General features: G+C 42.2%; 1 protein-coding gene across 5 annotated transcripts in view; it reads left to right on the top strand.

The window, feature by feature from the left end:
- Positions 1-15283, top strand: part of CWF19L2 (CWF19 like cell cycle control factor 2) — a 183575-nt gene that overhangs the window by 82012 nt on the left and 86280 nt on the right. For all 5 annotated transcript variants that reach the window (XM_013062408.2, XM_004764420.3, XM_045077526.1 and 2 more), the window contains 2 exons: positions 5677-5790; positions 7562-7699. In XM_013062408.2, coding sequence (XP_012917862.1) covers positions 5677-5790; positions 7562-7699 — 252 coding nt within the window. The remainder of the gene's footprint in view (positions 1-5676; positions 5791-7561; positions 7700-15283) is intronic.

The following is a 15283-nucleotide window of genomic DNA, read 5'->3' as shown; positions in this document are numbered from 1 at the left end:
TGTAACAGGCTCAAAAGTAAAGATACACTTCCCTGAACTGAATGGAATTATGAACCAGTGAGGATCCGGGATTGTAGGGATCTAAGTCCAAAGAGAGGCAGAGCAGCTGGGAACTGAGTTCCTCTGAGGCGATGGGAATGAAATTCCCTCACGCAGCCTCTCCCTGTCGCATCCCAGTTTGCAGGCTCCCTGAGAAAAGAGTCTGGAAAAGGCCTTGAGTACTTAGGGCTGTAGCTCCTAGGCAATTATGAGGCTGGGAGGTGTTTTAGATGGAAGAAGGCAGACATGGTCTTGCAGTCGTGACTTGGACGACGTGAAACAGCCCCAGGCTCACAAGGCGAGACCAGGAATCCTCATGGACTGAGTGGAGACACTGTCAAAGCTACCATTCACTGAAGGCTGAGAGGAGGTGGAGAGGCAGGAGGGAGGAGACAGACCCTCCCAGTCAAGCTTGCACACTCGCGTGCCAGAAAACATAGGAAAAAATAATTGGGATGTAAACATTCATTGCCAGTGAATTCAAAATGCCGGCATAGTCTCAGAGGGACTGTAAGCATGTTTAGTAGCTTTGGTTCTGAAAATGGAATAATATTCTAAAGAAAAGGTGAAACAATGGTAGATGAATATGAAGAATAATAGTATCCTAGGAATTTTAGAGATGGGGGGGTAAATCCTAGGTAAGACTCCATCAGATCAAGAAAGGGTTAGAGACATGAAAGAGAATTGAAAAGCTTAAGCTCATATTTATTGATCACTCACTTTATTCCTAGGCATTGTTTTAAATAACATATATGTATTAATTTCATCCTGAAAATACCTCAGCTATTTTGTTTATTTTTATGAATTCAGAAATGGTTCTGTGATGGGGCAGTGTAGGCACCTGGGCACTCTGGCCCCAGAACTCACCCCAGCATGCCGGGCGCCAGGAACCCGGTGCAGAAGAGAGAGAAAACATGTTGAAGAGTAGGTAATGAAATTACTAAAGTATAAACTAAAAGTGAACAAATACCCTTGAGCCAGGACATACGTGTCGGTGGATGGAAAGCAGCCCCGTGTCGAGTCCCCTTACTACCTTGGCTGGGAACTTGTGTGTAGCAAATAGCCTGCTCTCCGTGGACATAATTAGAGATACAGTAGGGGTTGTTTAAAAATCATTAAAATACTGTGAACTATCATAACTGCTTATTTGTTGACATTTTAAGATAGAAACATGTTCTGTGGCCTTCAGTGATGACAGACTCACAGAATGCCAACTGGTGGGAAAATCTGATGTAGTGGAAGACTTTTCCTTTATGTGAAAGGTGCCACAAATGGCTTTCAGGCAGATGTTTAGAATGTTTAAACACCAGCTTTGAAGCAAAGTGATGTAGGCTTTTTCCTTTCCTTTTCTTTCTAATCGGTGTGTTATACCCAAATAATGCTGGAAGGCCAGTGGGAAAGGAAGGCAATGTCTTGAGCCCTTCTCAGACCATCATCTCTGTCCTGAAGGCACCCACTTTAAATTCTGGGCTCCTTCTTCTGGCTTGGTTGTTTCATGTATTTTTCTGTATTGTCTGGTTTGTAACCGTGCCAGGTTATACTTGGGTTTTCATGGTGGCCGTTGTGGCCAGCAATGGATGTCAGGCCTATGTCAACAAAATGAAAGGGCCCTGGGTCCCCATTCTCTTCCCTCCCTGTTACCACCGGGATCTGTTGGTGATGCTATCCAGCATTTGCAAGTTTTTATCCTGCTTGTGCTCAGGTAATAGAGCATTAAATGATTTTGAATTAGTTTTATCATCTGAAGAATAACATAGATCAAGGGTGGCAGACTTTGTCTCTACAGACCCAGTAGTAAACATAGGCTTCGTGGGCTTTCCAGTGTGTGTCACAGCAACTCAGAGACATGGCCTCGAAGCTGTCATCGGGTAAAAGCAGCCACAGACCACAGAGAGACAAGTGAGCATGGCTCTGTTCCGGTCCAACGTTGTGGACATGGAAATGAGAATTGCATTTAATTTTATTCCTCATGAAATATGGCATTCTTTTGATTTTTCCCTCAGCTATTTAATAATGTAAAACCCTCTTTAGCTTGTGGGCCAGACAAGCAGAGGCAGCAGGCTAGATTTGGCCTGCGGGCCTTCGTGTGCGGATCCTGTTGTAGGTCCTTAAATAAGCCCCATGTTCTGGACTAATGGAGTAGCATATGTGGAAATTGCTCCTATTTCTGTCTCAGGGACCCAAAGTGGGAAAAGGGGGTGTTCCTCGGCATGCCCCAGGAACAGGATGTAGAAAAGCACAGAGAAGAGGAGCATAGCTGGGAGTTTGGTGGATTGGTGGTGGGAGAGGAGTCAGTCTGTCCGAGGCACCAGTTCATTAATCCCGTCTATCAGGCCCATTGGTTTTCACCGCGCTGCCGGGTACGGTAGATACTGGCTAGCACCTAGCTTGGTCTTCCGCCTGGATAAGTGGCAAAGACAGAGAATTGTAGATAGACAAATACTGAAAAAATTATGGTCTAGCAATACAAACATGCCTAAAATTATTTAGGAAGTAAAAAAGGACAGTAAGTTTACGAAAACCGTGAACAGCTAGAGAAAAAGTGAATTTGAAGAAGGCTATAGTATTTGAATTTGAAGGCCTTACATAGTATCTTAAGGTGCTTGGCCTTTATCTCACAGTCTAGTACAGTGTTTCTCAGACTGTGCTAGAGGATCAGAGTGGTTTTGTTTGTTTGTTTGTTTGTTTTCTTAAAGATTTTATTTATTTGACAGACGGAGCTCACAAATAGGCAGAGAAACAGGCAGAGAGAGAGGAGGAAGCAGGCTCCCGGCTGAGCAGAGAGCCTGATTCGGGGCTTGATCCCAGGACCCCGGGATCAAGATCTGAGCCGAAGGCAGAGGCCTTAACCCACTGAGCCACCCAGGCACCCCGATCAGAGTGTTGTTTTTTTTTTTTTTTATGTCAGAGTGGGTCTTTTTTTTTTTTTTTTGGAATGAGAGAAAATATTTGCAAATGACAGTACAGACAAAAGGCTGATATCCAAGATCTATAAAGAACTTCTCGGGGTGCCTGGGTGGCTGAGTGGTTTAAAGCGTCTGTCTTCAGCTCAGGTCATGATCCCAGGGTCCTGGGATCGAGCCCCACATTGGGCTCTCTGCTCAGCAGGGAGCCTGCTTTCCTTCCTCTCTCTGCCTACTTGTGATCTGTCTCTGTCAAACAAACAAACAAACAAACAAACTTCTCAAACTCAGCACACACAAAACAGATAATCATATCAAAAAATGGGCAGAAGATATGAACAGACACTTCTCCAATAAGACATACAAATGGCTATCAGACACATGAAAAAATGTTCATCATCACTAGCCATTAGGGAGATTCAAATTAAAACCACATTGAGATAGCACCTTACACCAGTTAGAATGGCCAAAATTAGCAAGACAGGAAACAATGTGTGTTGGAGAGGTTGTAGAGAAAGGGGAAACCTCTTATACTGTTGGTGGAAATGCAAGTTGGTGTAGCCACTTTGGAGAACAGTGTGGAGATTCCTCAAGAAATTAAAAATAGAGCTTCCCTATGACCCTGTAATTGCACTACTGGGTATTTACCCCAAAGATACAGATGTAGTGAAAAGAGTGTGTTTTTTTGTTCTTTTTTTGTTTGTTTGATTTTTGCTTTTTGATTTTCCAGCCCATCATGAACTAATAGTTTTGTAAAACACAGTGAAAATTATAGAAAAATGAAATAAAGGTATTCTAAAATATAGGTCAAAATTTTAAGTTAGATTGAACCAACATAATTACTGTTGAAGATTGCTGTAAAAGTTTGTAAACACTTGGTTTTTGTACCTAATTCATTATGGACTGATAACAAATATATCATGGCGGGTAATTCTCAGACTGGCACTGGTCTGTGGGCTATACTTTGAAAGGTACTGATCTCTCCTGAGTAATATGGGGTCCCTGCAAGTTTTTCAGTGAAGAATGACATAATTACATTTGTATTTAGCATAATGAATCTTTTGTCAGTACGAGTGACAGTTATGCAGGCTAGAAACCAAGGAACCCTTGGAGTCATCAGTACTTGGAGTATAGCTTGAGATGGAGGAGAGAGTGAAGTTGACCCTCTTTATGCTGACTAATGCATGTAGAGAATAATTCATTCACTCAGTACATGGGCTGTACACTTCTTGTTGGCAGGGACTATACTTCTTTTAGTAACTACACAAGTTAGGTACTTCTTAGAGTATTTAATGGATGGATGGGTCAGAGAGAGGTAAAGCAGAACCAGGAATGAGTAGAGGATTTAGAAAACTGGAATAAGAAGAGTTTCAGGCTGAAAATATAATAAACGGAATCAAAAACTTCCAGTAAAGGAAGATGATGATTGATAAGTATGTATTAGATTTAGTAATTTGAAAGTCCTTAGGGAGATCACCTTTAGCAATCTGATAAACTTAGATAAAAAATAAAGTGTTGCCCATCTCTGTTACCCAGTAAGAGAACAATGAGAGATACCCTTTAAAATATGACATATTAACTGTTAACTAATTGAAAAAGGAAAGTAGTGATAGTAGTATTTTGTGTGACTGTAAGATCAATAATTGATATCTATTTTTTTATTCCATCTCAACAGGGGAACTAAATCTCTATTAAATGGAATTGAAATTGATTTTTAATAATTGATTCTGATATGAGAAGAAAGCTGAAGTGTGAATAATTTGCTTGGATTTGTTTCAAACTGCTTTTTAATAAAGTAGATATCTAATATTTTTTGTGATTCTTTGTTAGAACCTTTAACATTCATTTTCCTCATAGGATAAAGTATAATCTTACTCTGTATTGTAGCAGGGATGTATTTGGCCGACAGTTTGTAGGAAAAAGATCATGGATTGAAAGCAAGTGGGATATAATTTCTGAAAAATCATAGAAGTGGAAAGCATTTTAGGGCTATTAATGGAATGAATAGAAGTTGTGTGGAGTATCATTATAGCAGCTAAGTTAGCAAGTTTGTTGTTTCCATTTTGTTGCTTTATTTCTTTTTGTTTTCTTCTTCTTCTTCTTCTTCTTCTTCTTTTTTTTTTTTTTTAAAAGAGCACGTGTGTGCTTGAGCAGTGGTGAGGTGGGAGTAGGGGAAGGGCAGAGGAAGAGAGAGAATCTTTATAAGGTTCCAAACCCAGCATGGAGCCTGAGTCTGGACTTGATCTCATGACCCTGAGATCATGACCTGAGCTAACATCAAGAGTCAGGCACTTAACCCACTGAGCTACCCAAGCACCCCTCATTGCTTTATTTCTTATAATCAGGGTTTAGTAGCATCTTTAAATTGAAGAAACATGGGTTAAACATGACATATGCTGCATAAATTATGGGCACTCCCATACAATGCCTGTATAAATATTGGTACTTAGTCATCTTTTAATAGTGTCTAGATGGAAATGTTACTTTAAGTTTGCTTCTGTGATTGCTTTAAAAAAAAATAACAAAATGAACCTTGGATCCCCTTCCCACCTTTTCTCTGAAGAGATCATGATCATTTTACATTACATGGGTAATGAATTTCCAGGAGACTGAAGATAATCTATAATTACCTGTGAAAGCTAGAGTCCTTTTTATGCTTTTTTTTGATTACTAAATTTAAATATTCAGTACTTTCTACAATAATTTCAAAAGTTATCTCTAAATCTTTTCATAGAAGGAAGACCAAGAAGTGATCCTGGTCAAAACAGATCAGTCTGGGCGAGTGTGGCCTGTGCACACACCAGGAAAACCTCTGGACTCTAAAGCAGGAAGAAGGAAGAGACAGATGGTATGCTTAACATAGGTCTTTGTGTATTAATTCAGAATTCCTCTCTCCTCATTGGCTTTCTTTGTGTCAGACTACTTCAGAATATTTTCTGAAATGTAGGTTTATAATACAAACATTAGAAGGTAGAAAATTATATTATTACTTTTATTCCTGGGTATATCCCTTTGCATTTTACAAAATGCAGTCTGATTCAGTTATGGTTTTCCAATAACTGTGAATGAACATCGAATGTTTAAGGCAATTTTAATTTTTTTGGAGGGGAGGGGTGTAGGGAGAGAGAGAGAGAATCTGAAGCAGGAGGTATGTTCATACCGGAGCCTGATGTGGGGCTCCATCTCACAACCCTAAGATCATAACCTGAGCCGAAATCAAGTCATATGCTTAACTGACAGAGCCACCCAGGTGCCCTGGGAGTTTTAATTTTGTGTACATCTTTTTGCCATTGTTTCTAGCTTCTTTTTACATATTTAACGTAGGTCTTAGGGAAGATCTTGTGCTAGCTAATTTGAGCTGTAGTGATGGGGTATCAGTACACAGTAATGTCTTAATTATGTAGTTGCTGTGATCCTTTATAAACCTTATTTTCTTTTCCATTTCCCAGCTCTATCAGTTAGTTTTTAGCACTACCTTGAGGCTCTTGAGATGGTAAAAACAATATATTCAGTTTCCTCAAGTTGGAATTTTTGTTTTGCATTTGGAATATCATACAAGGGGTAATTGGGCCCACAGAAGATTTGCTCATTCATAATTTTTTGTCAGATGTTTATTATTTGCCTGTTGATTGCCTACACTGCTGGGAATAGTAATTCATTCAGCAAATAGAGTGGATGGATCCTTCTTCTGATGAAATGGGGGGAATTTGGCGTTTGGAATGGAGATGTAGCAAGACAATAGTAAAAGGTTGGATTCCACGGAAGGACAGAACTGGCTAGGGAGTCACAGATGTGATGCCAGATGACAAGGGGGCCTTCGGAGCTGCCTCCAACTGAGCAGTGTAGGTAGAGGGGTAAAGAGGGCAGAAGCCACATTCGTTCAGGGTTGAGCTTTATCTTTTGAGTATATGAAAGGTTGAGAGAGGGCCAGAAAGCCAAGGTCTGGAGCCAGGGAGCTACTGAAGTCATGGAATATGAGGTTTAGGCTAGTGATTTCGGGAAGAGTAATGTTGGGAAGAAATACTGAAAATGTGGTTCCAAAGATCTCAGAGAGGTTGAAGAACAGGTTTTATTTCGATGAGGGAATGTGAGAATAAGGGAACGTAAGGGAGATTGGACTTGAGAAGAAATAAACAGCACTTTCTTTTCCACATGTCAGTGGAACCAGCTACTGGGAAAACCCAGGACTGATTTAGATGAGAATCAGAATATTAGCTTTGTTTCTGGTAGAGCTGTATGAAATGGATTTGCTAGTACTTTGTTTTCAGTATGCTTACTCGATCTCCGGATGACGACAGATTTCCCTCCATGGGGCTAGGAATTGTTACTACAAGAAGAGCAAACAGGAGAGAAAAAGGGATAAAACATTTCTGGCTTTTCCCTCACCCCAGAAATCAGTGTCATACTTCCATCGTGGAGAAGAGAAGAGCAATGGGACAGAAACAGGGAGTGGTACTCTACTGGAAATCCTTCTGACAGGAAGCACATAGAATAGGGATAAACTGGAAGGAAAGATTGTGGTATGTAGTGGGGGTTTTACAATTAATATCAGATTTACACATAATTAAAAATACTTTAGAGTCCCATGTTTTCATGAAATAATGTTCATTTTCTCATAGGCTTCAACTCATGAAGAAAAAGAAAGGGTTAGATACTTTCATGATGATGATAATCTCAGCCTAACTGATTTGGTCAAGAATGAAAAGATGGGAACAGCAGAAAATCAAAACAAGCTTTTTATGAAGATAGCATCTAAGGTAAGACCATTCATAGAATACCTTCCAATTTTGAGAAGCTGGTTACACCCATCTAGCAATGATCTATTTTTCAGAGAGCTGATTCTTTCTGCTTTTGATTTATTTTATTAAACCAAGTCCTTTATAAGACATACCAGGAACATATATTTTGAAATTGACTGGGAAATACATATTTGGAATTTATCTTGTTTTTATTTATTTATTTTTGTTTTTATTTTTTTAAAAAGATTTTTATTTATTTATCGGTGGGGGGAGAGAGTGAGCACAGGCAGACAGAATGGCAGGCAGAGGCAGAGGGAGAAGCAAGCTCCCTGCCGAGCATGGAGCCCGATGTGGGACTCGATCCCAGGACGCTGGGATCATGACCTGAGCCGAAGGCAGCTGCTTAACCAACTGAGCCACCCAGGCGTCCCTTTATCTTGTTTTTAAATAGAGATTCTGGTTTGGCTTTTTATGTATACCATGACAAAATTGTGTATTTGAGCTATCATTTAAGGGGAAGTTTTGGGCCAGAGTTTCGTGTTAATGTTCTTTCACTTCTTCATAGTTACATCACAAGAAGCATGTTTGAAGTAACATAGATCACAGAGGAAACATCTTAGAATGATGTAATATCTATTTATTTGAAAATTTGTATTTATATTTCATATTTGTATGAAAATGTGTGTTAGTACCCTATTATGGTTAGCAGGAGTAGTTTCTATTTGGAATAGCGTTCTTAGTTGCAGTCCCTTCCAAACAGTACTACTGGCCTTTTTATGAAAGGACCTATCTGAACTCAGCTGTGTAAGGGTTGACTGTGCTGGGGTTGCAGCTCACCGTCTGGATGTGCAGACCAAGCTTTTCTAGAATGCAGCTGTCCACATTTGTTTACCTATTGTCTAAGGTGTTTTCACCCTATAGTGGCTGAGTTGAGTAGTTGTGATGGAAACCATATGGCCCACAAAGCTGAGATATTTGAAGTAATTTGCCTATGCCTGCTTTGGGATACCAGTGGTTACTTTTTGGTGATGGGAGTTTGAACTCACTGTCTGACATATAGGGGCAAGATTTTTTTTTACTGTATGCGTTTTTAGACCTTTTTTCCAAACTGTGTGAATATATTGCCTGGTGAAAATTTTAACAATGAAAACTAGAATAAAGGTAACCAAGCTGTCTGTGTGTATGTGTATGTTAGGAGAAGTAAAACAAACTTGATTTTAAATAGACATGATCATTCTTCCCATCACCAAGAATTGTATGGGATCTTAAATTTAACCCATAGGATCATTTTACTTCTCTTTATTTGGAGAGAAAGACTAGAAGTCTCTTAGGGTCTGGAAATTCAATACAGAAAGAAGGATGTATTTTTTTTTAATATTTTATTTATTTATTTGACAGAGAGAGAGAGAGCACAGGTAGGCAGAGCAGCAGCCAGAGAGAAAGGGGGGAAGCAGGAAGACTGATGCAGGGCTGGATCCCAGGACCCTAGGATCATGACCTGAGCTGAAGGCAGACGCTTAACAACTGAGCCAACCAGGCACCCTCAGAAGGATATATTTTTATGAAGGTTCTTTTTAGAAACAGGACACACAATTTTATGTGCAACTTGGAGTTATTTCGTTTTAGTGATCTGAATGTAGTCAGTTCAGGTTGATATACAAGATTAAAAAAACCTTGTTGTAAATTGTAGTAATCATGTACTACTTCACATGTTCACTGGACACCTAATTTTTGCTAGATGGATATAATTCTTGGCGCTGTGAGCAGTGACCCGGTTAAGTCAAAGTTCTTCCCCTCAAGGAGCTCATATTTCTAGTGGATGAGATAGAAAGTGAACAAATGCACGATATAAAATATTATATAACAGATATCATACAAAATAGAAAATCTTGCTGTAGGAAGTAAAGCAAAATGGAAGGAGGTAGGCTGGTGCTTCAGTGGAGTGTTGACGGGAGGCCTCTCTGGAGGTGCGGTTCTGCAGCCTGTGAACAGAGTCAGGGAGCGGTCCATGCTAGTATCGGGGAGAACATTCACATGGAAGAAACCGCAAACGCAGAGGATCTGAAGCGGAGGTGAGCTCGAGGAGCATGAGAAGACAACAGGGGGATGTGTGAGACTGGGACAGCGGGAAGGGACAGGGGAGTAGAAGAAGAGGTGGAAGACGTAGCAGGACTCACGTCTTGTGAGGTCTCACAGGCCACGGTGTGGGAGCTTGTGGCTTTGTGTAAGCGGTGGGTGCTGTAAGCGATCTGGAAGGTTCGGACTGGGACAGTGTCACGATCTGGTTTATGTTCTGTAGTTGTCCCCCAGTTCTCATATACCCTGTTCTGTTTTTCCTCAGTCTTTGTTTTCTCTGCTTTCTGACTGTGGAAGTTTCTCTTGTCATGCTCAGGCTCCGAGCTTCCTTCCTTAGCCGTGTCTGGTCTGCTCATAAGGCCGTCAAGAGCACGCTTCATTTCTGCTGGGTTTGGTCTCTGCAGGTTCTTCGTGCCTCAGATCCCATCTCCCTGCTCACGTCGTTCCTCTGTTACTGAGGAGCCGACACTCTGGGCCTGTGGGCTTCACCAGCGCTTCTGGTTTCCTGCCTGGCTTCGTGGGGAGGGGCTGGCTGGGGTGGGCTGCAGTGCCGTGCCCCTTGCTTCGGTGGGCCAGGCTGTGATGAAACCCCCGCAGGTGACGCTCCGGCTGGACCATCCCTCCTGAGGGCCGACCTTGTTAGGAAGAGCAGAGCGCTCTCCTGCCTGTTGCAATGCTGTGCGTCTGGTCTTCTGTCTCTGGTCTTCGCTGTGAGGACCTGGTTGAGTGCCTAGAGGTCAGACTCACAGAATTGTGGGGACTTTTCCTAGGACCAGGTGCTGCGGAGTGTTTAACTTTCGGACTTGTCTGCACTGTCCACACTGAGCCTCTGGCACGAGGTCAGTCACAGGTTAGATTTTCCTGCCCAGGTGCTGTTTCCCACACAGATCGACTATAATTCTCTGTACCCACCGGGCTGTCTCCCTGATTCTGGGGTGGTCGTTTCTTGAGAGATTTAAGAAGAGTTCTTGATTTTTTTCATTTTGTTCTGCTTTGTACAGAGGGGCAGCTTCTCAACCCTTTGAATGCCAGATTGGAACCTGCTGGTTTATTTTAGAAAGTATTTTTCTGGCAGCTCTTCTGAGAAGATAATGTAGAGGCAGGAGTGGAAGTAAGGGAGCACTTTAGGAGGGGCATTTCTCTCATTCACATTGAGCCTTGGATTAGGGCGATAAACTGCTGAGCAGTGTAGGATTTGGGGCAGTGATGATGCTATTGATTGAAATAGAAAACCTTGTGGGGGACACGTTTCACTGGAGGGAGGAGATCAAGTATACTGTGACAGGCGTGTGCGATCAAGTATACTGTGATAGGCTTGTGCAATATGAAATGCCCATTAGCCACTCACATGGTGGTAAGGAGTGACTGCCATGGGGCTCTGGTAGATGTTGGCGCTCTCATATAGATTTGGGTGCTGTTCAGTTTAAATGTATTTAGGGGCACCTGGGTGGCTCAGTCGGTTGAGCATCTGCCTTCGGCTCAGGTCATGATCCCAGGGTCCTGGGATCGAGCCCCACATCAGGCTCCATGCTCAGTGGGGAGCCTGCTCCTCCATCTGCCTCTGCCCCTCCCCCTGCTTGTATTCTCTCTCTCTCTCTCTCAAATGAATAAATAAAGAATCTTTAAAAAACATGTTTAAAGCTCTGGGGCTTAAGAAGTTATTAATGATGTGGGTCTGAAGAATGAGCTCTTGAGCACTGTCTGGAAGGGGACAAAAAGGGTTCAACAGATGAGATTGAGAAGGAGCAGTCAGTGAGGCAGAGGGAAGACCGAGGGTGTGGAGTTTCAGAAACGAGAGAAGACAGGAAGGAGCTTGTCAGTGACTGTCTTCAGTTGCTTTTGAGAGGCTGAGGAAGATCTTTGAGGGTGGACAAGTGACCATCGGATTCGGCATTGTGGAGATTTCTGGCGACGCTCTTAGGTGTGGATTCCTTGGTCTGGTAAGGAGGAAAGTGTGATTATCATGGTTCAAGAGTGAGTGTGAGGACAGTCGCGAGGAGCTGTCCTTACAGAGGAGCTGGGTGCTGCCCGCCATCATGGCGGGAGGTGGGGAGGTTTGCAAGTGTGGTGGCGGCACATGGACTAGTTCTCCTCTAACTCCTTCTCCTCATTTATTGAGAAGACTAGGGTTCTCAGCCAGAGTGATGGCGAAGAAGGGCTGTTAGAGGTTTGAGAAGAAAATGTGGAAAGCTTTTTGAGGGAACCAGTGTGTGAAATAAAGTAGGACTTTCAGGCAGCACTGAAGGTCCATTTGAAGTTTATGGTTATAAATTTAAAACTACACATGTCAGTGTATTTTTCTTCTGCCATGTTTGGATAGAGATTTAGTTTCACTGAATCATGATGTTTTGTATTTTTCTTATTTCACTGCCATGATTTATTGCTTTAAGGGTGCCAGTGGTAGAGCTTGTTTATGTTTTTCTTTTGCCCTGTTTGTGTATTATAGGATCTTTTCGTAATTTTTGTATTGTATAGTGTTGTTTTCAGTATTAACTGATCTTCCAATGATTGTGATCCCTAAACATTTAACATCTTTGAGTTTTTTAAAATTCAGATTTACTAAGGTAGACCATCATAATAGATATAGAAATTTACCAGTGGGATGTCACCAAAATGGCAGAGTAATAGATTTCAGCCTTCATTTCCTCACAGAAACCAACAATCAGGTAGCCAGCCATGACTAAAGAGAGCTCTAGAGTCTACTTAAGAAACTTTAACAACATAGTGAAACCAGAAAAACCCCTGAGAATGACTGCATACAAAGGGGAAGAGAAAAGCTTCATTTTTGTCTGGATTCTCCTGTCCCCAAGCTGGCATCGCTCAGCTCTTAGAGGGAACTCCACAGCTAGCATGAGTTCCTCTTGCAGGGAAGAGGAGAGCAGGGTGCCTGGACAGCTTCCCTCACATTTTGGGGCTCCACATGAAGGGGGGCCCACTTCAGTTTCTTTGAACCCAGAGACCAGCAAAGCTGACATGTAGAGACAACTCGGAACCAGGAAGAAATGTAGGGGCCACTGGTAAAAGCCACACTGTGGAGTGATCATGGTTCCCAGTGGTCTGCTCAGCACACAGAACAGTGTTTACCACTGAAGAGAGCAGTGAATGGTCACATAGCCACTGCAGAAAGCTTGCAGGTTTGACCAGCTTTAACTTCATAGATAGGCACATTCAGCTGTCTTGGTCCCATCCTGCTCCCTGTCCTGTCCCCAGTCACCTCCCTTGAAGCCTGGGAACCACACCAGCAGCTTGCCCAGGCTTCTGCAGCTGCGTGAATACAAGATAGAGCTTAAACCCTGGTGACTGGCCCCTACCACCACATGCACATTGGTGGTTAACCCTGTTACGTGTGTATTTGCACATGGCCAACCAGACATCTGTCACTTCACAAGCCTCCACTGCCATGCCTGTGCCTCAGGGGAGACTCTGTTGCTATAGGAAAGTGTGAGCGTGGCCTGGGTCCATGCAGCTGCTTCTGGGCCTGGATCAGGCACTACCGTCTGTCATTGCCCTGTATCACTCTGCTCCCCTGCAGCTGGTCCCACTTTGCACACATCCTCCTTGACCCCTACCACTTGCATCCACTGCCAGGCACCCATGGCAGGACCCAATAGCCATGACAGTTTCTGCCAAAAACTGTGTTCCTGTAGTGTACCCCACCCTTGCCACCTGTAGCTGGCCCCCACAAGTCACTCTGGCAACTTACTTTCTCAGCCCTGGCCTCGATCTGCTGCCGAGGACCCCAACAGCCCTTGCAGTTTCTGTGGACCCCCAGAACCTGCCAAGGAGCACACAGTTGTTGACACTGTGGACCCCAGGGACTCGGGCCAGTGAGCCACCGCACTCCCTTAGACCTGTTGCCACCATGTGCCCTCACACTTGGCACCCTGCACCTTTAGACCTGAGGTTACTGCATGCTCCAGCATGCCCCCATGTGCAGGTGGACATTTTCTCTTACTGAAGTCCATAAAGTCAGAAAAGGGAACCACTTTTTCAAGGGCACAGGTATCTATCCAAGGTTACAGGGATTATAAATAATGAGGGCAGCATGACTCTAACAAAGAGATGCCATAGCTATCCAGTAACTGGCCCCAAAGAAGAGAGGATACAGGCATTACCTGATGAAGAATTGGAAGTAATTGCCTTAAACATGCTCAGAGAACTCTGAGATCACTGATAGGCAATTGAATGAAGTCAGGAAAACAATACAGGAACAAAACAGGAAGGTCCACAAAGAAACAGAACATAAAAATAAACCAAACAGCAATTGGTAGCCAAAGACTACAATGAGTGAACTATAAAGTTCAATAAAGAGCTTCACTGACAGACTAGACCAAACAGAAGAAAGAATCCATGAGCTCAAAGAGAAATCATTTGAAATCATCCAGTCAGGGAAGCAAAAAGAAAAAGAGTGGAAAGGAATGAAGAGAGCCTTTGGGTCTTATGGGACACCATTAACAAAAATAATCTGTGCCTCATTGGAATCCCAAAGGAGAAGACAGAGAAAGTAAGGGATAGAAAGCTAATATTTAAAGAGATAATGACTGAGAACTTCCCAAACCTGGGGAGAGATTTGGACATCTAAGTTTGTGAAGCTAATAGGTCATCCCAAGATTTCAGTCTACAATGATCTTTGCCAAGACACAATATAATAAAATGTAAATTGAAGGGAAAAAAAAAGATTTTTAAAAGCAAACAGAAAAAAAAATTTTCTCCTACAAGGGAGCCCCTTTAAGTATTACAGTGGATTTCTCAGCAGAGATCTTTCAGATCAGGAGAGAGTGGGATATGTTAAAAGTATTGAAAGAAACTGCCAACCAAGAGTATTTTCCCCAGTAAAGTTGTCTTTCAGAAATAATGGTGAGATAAAAGTTCCCTAAACAAATCAAACCTGAGGGAGTTTGTCCTCACTAGACCTTCTTATTGAAAAGGCTGCTAATTAGTGACATGAAAACATAGGAAAATGCCCAACACATTAGGAAAGGTAAGAATATAGTCAGATTCAGAATACTTTACTACTGTTATTTAGTGGTATGTTAACCACTTAACTCTAGCGTAAAAGCTGAAGGACAAAAGCCTTAAAAATAGCGACAGCTACAATAATTTGTCAATAGATATACAATATAAAAAGTAAAGTGTGATGTCGAAAACATTCAGGGGTTAAGGGAATAGAGGGTAGAGTTTTTCTTTGAGGTAGAAGTTGTTACCAACTTAAAATGGACTTAAACCTGAAAGATGTTTCTAGTAAGCCTTAGAGTAACCATGAACCGGAGCCTATACTGGAAAAGATGAAGGGAACCAAAGTATGCCACCATGGAAAATCATCCATTCACAAAGGAAGACAGCAAGAGTAGAAACAAGGAAAAAGGAACTGCCAAACAGCCAAAACCCATTCACAAGATGATCGTTCTAAGCTCTTACCTGTCAACAGTTACTCTAAATGTAATGGGTTAAATGCTTCCATAAGAAGGCATTGAGTGGCCAAATGGATAAGGAACCATACCCAATTACATGCTTCCCAACACAGAT

Source organism: Mustela putorius, unplaced genomic scaffold (genome assembly GCF_011764305.1).
Source record: "Mustela putorius furo isolate JIRA1106 unplaced genomic scaffold, ASM1176430v1.1 tig00000198_pilon_pilon_pilon, whole genome shotgun sequence".
In the NCBI taxonomy this organism is placed as follows: Eukaryota; Metazoa; Chordata; class Mammalia; order Carnivora; family Mustelidae; genus Mustela; species Mustela putorius.
Note: the sequence above shows the minus strand (reverse complement) of the source record. Positions and strands in the feature narration are given on the sequence as shown.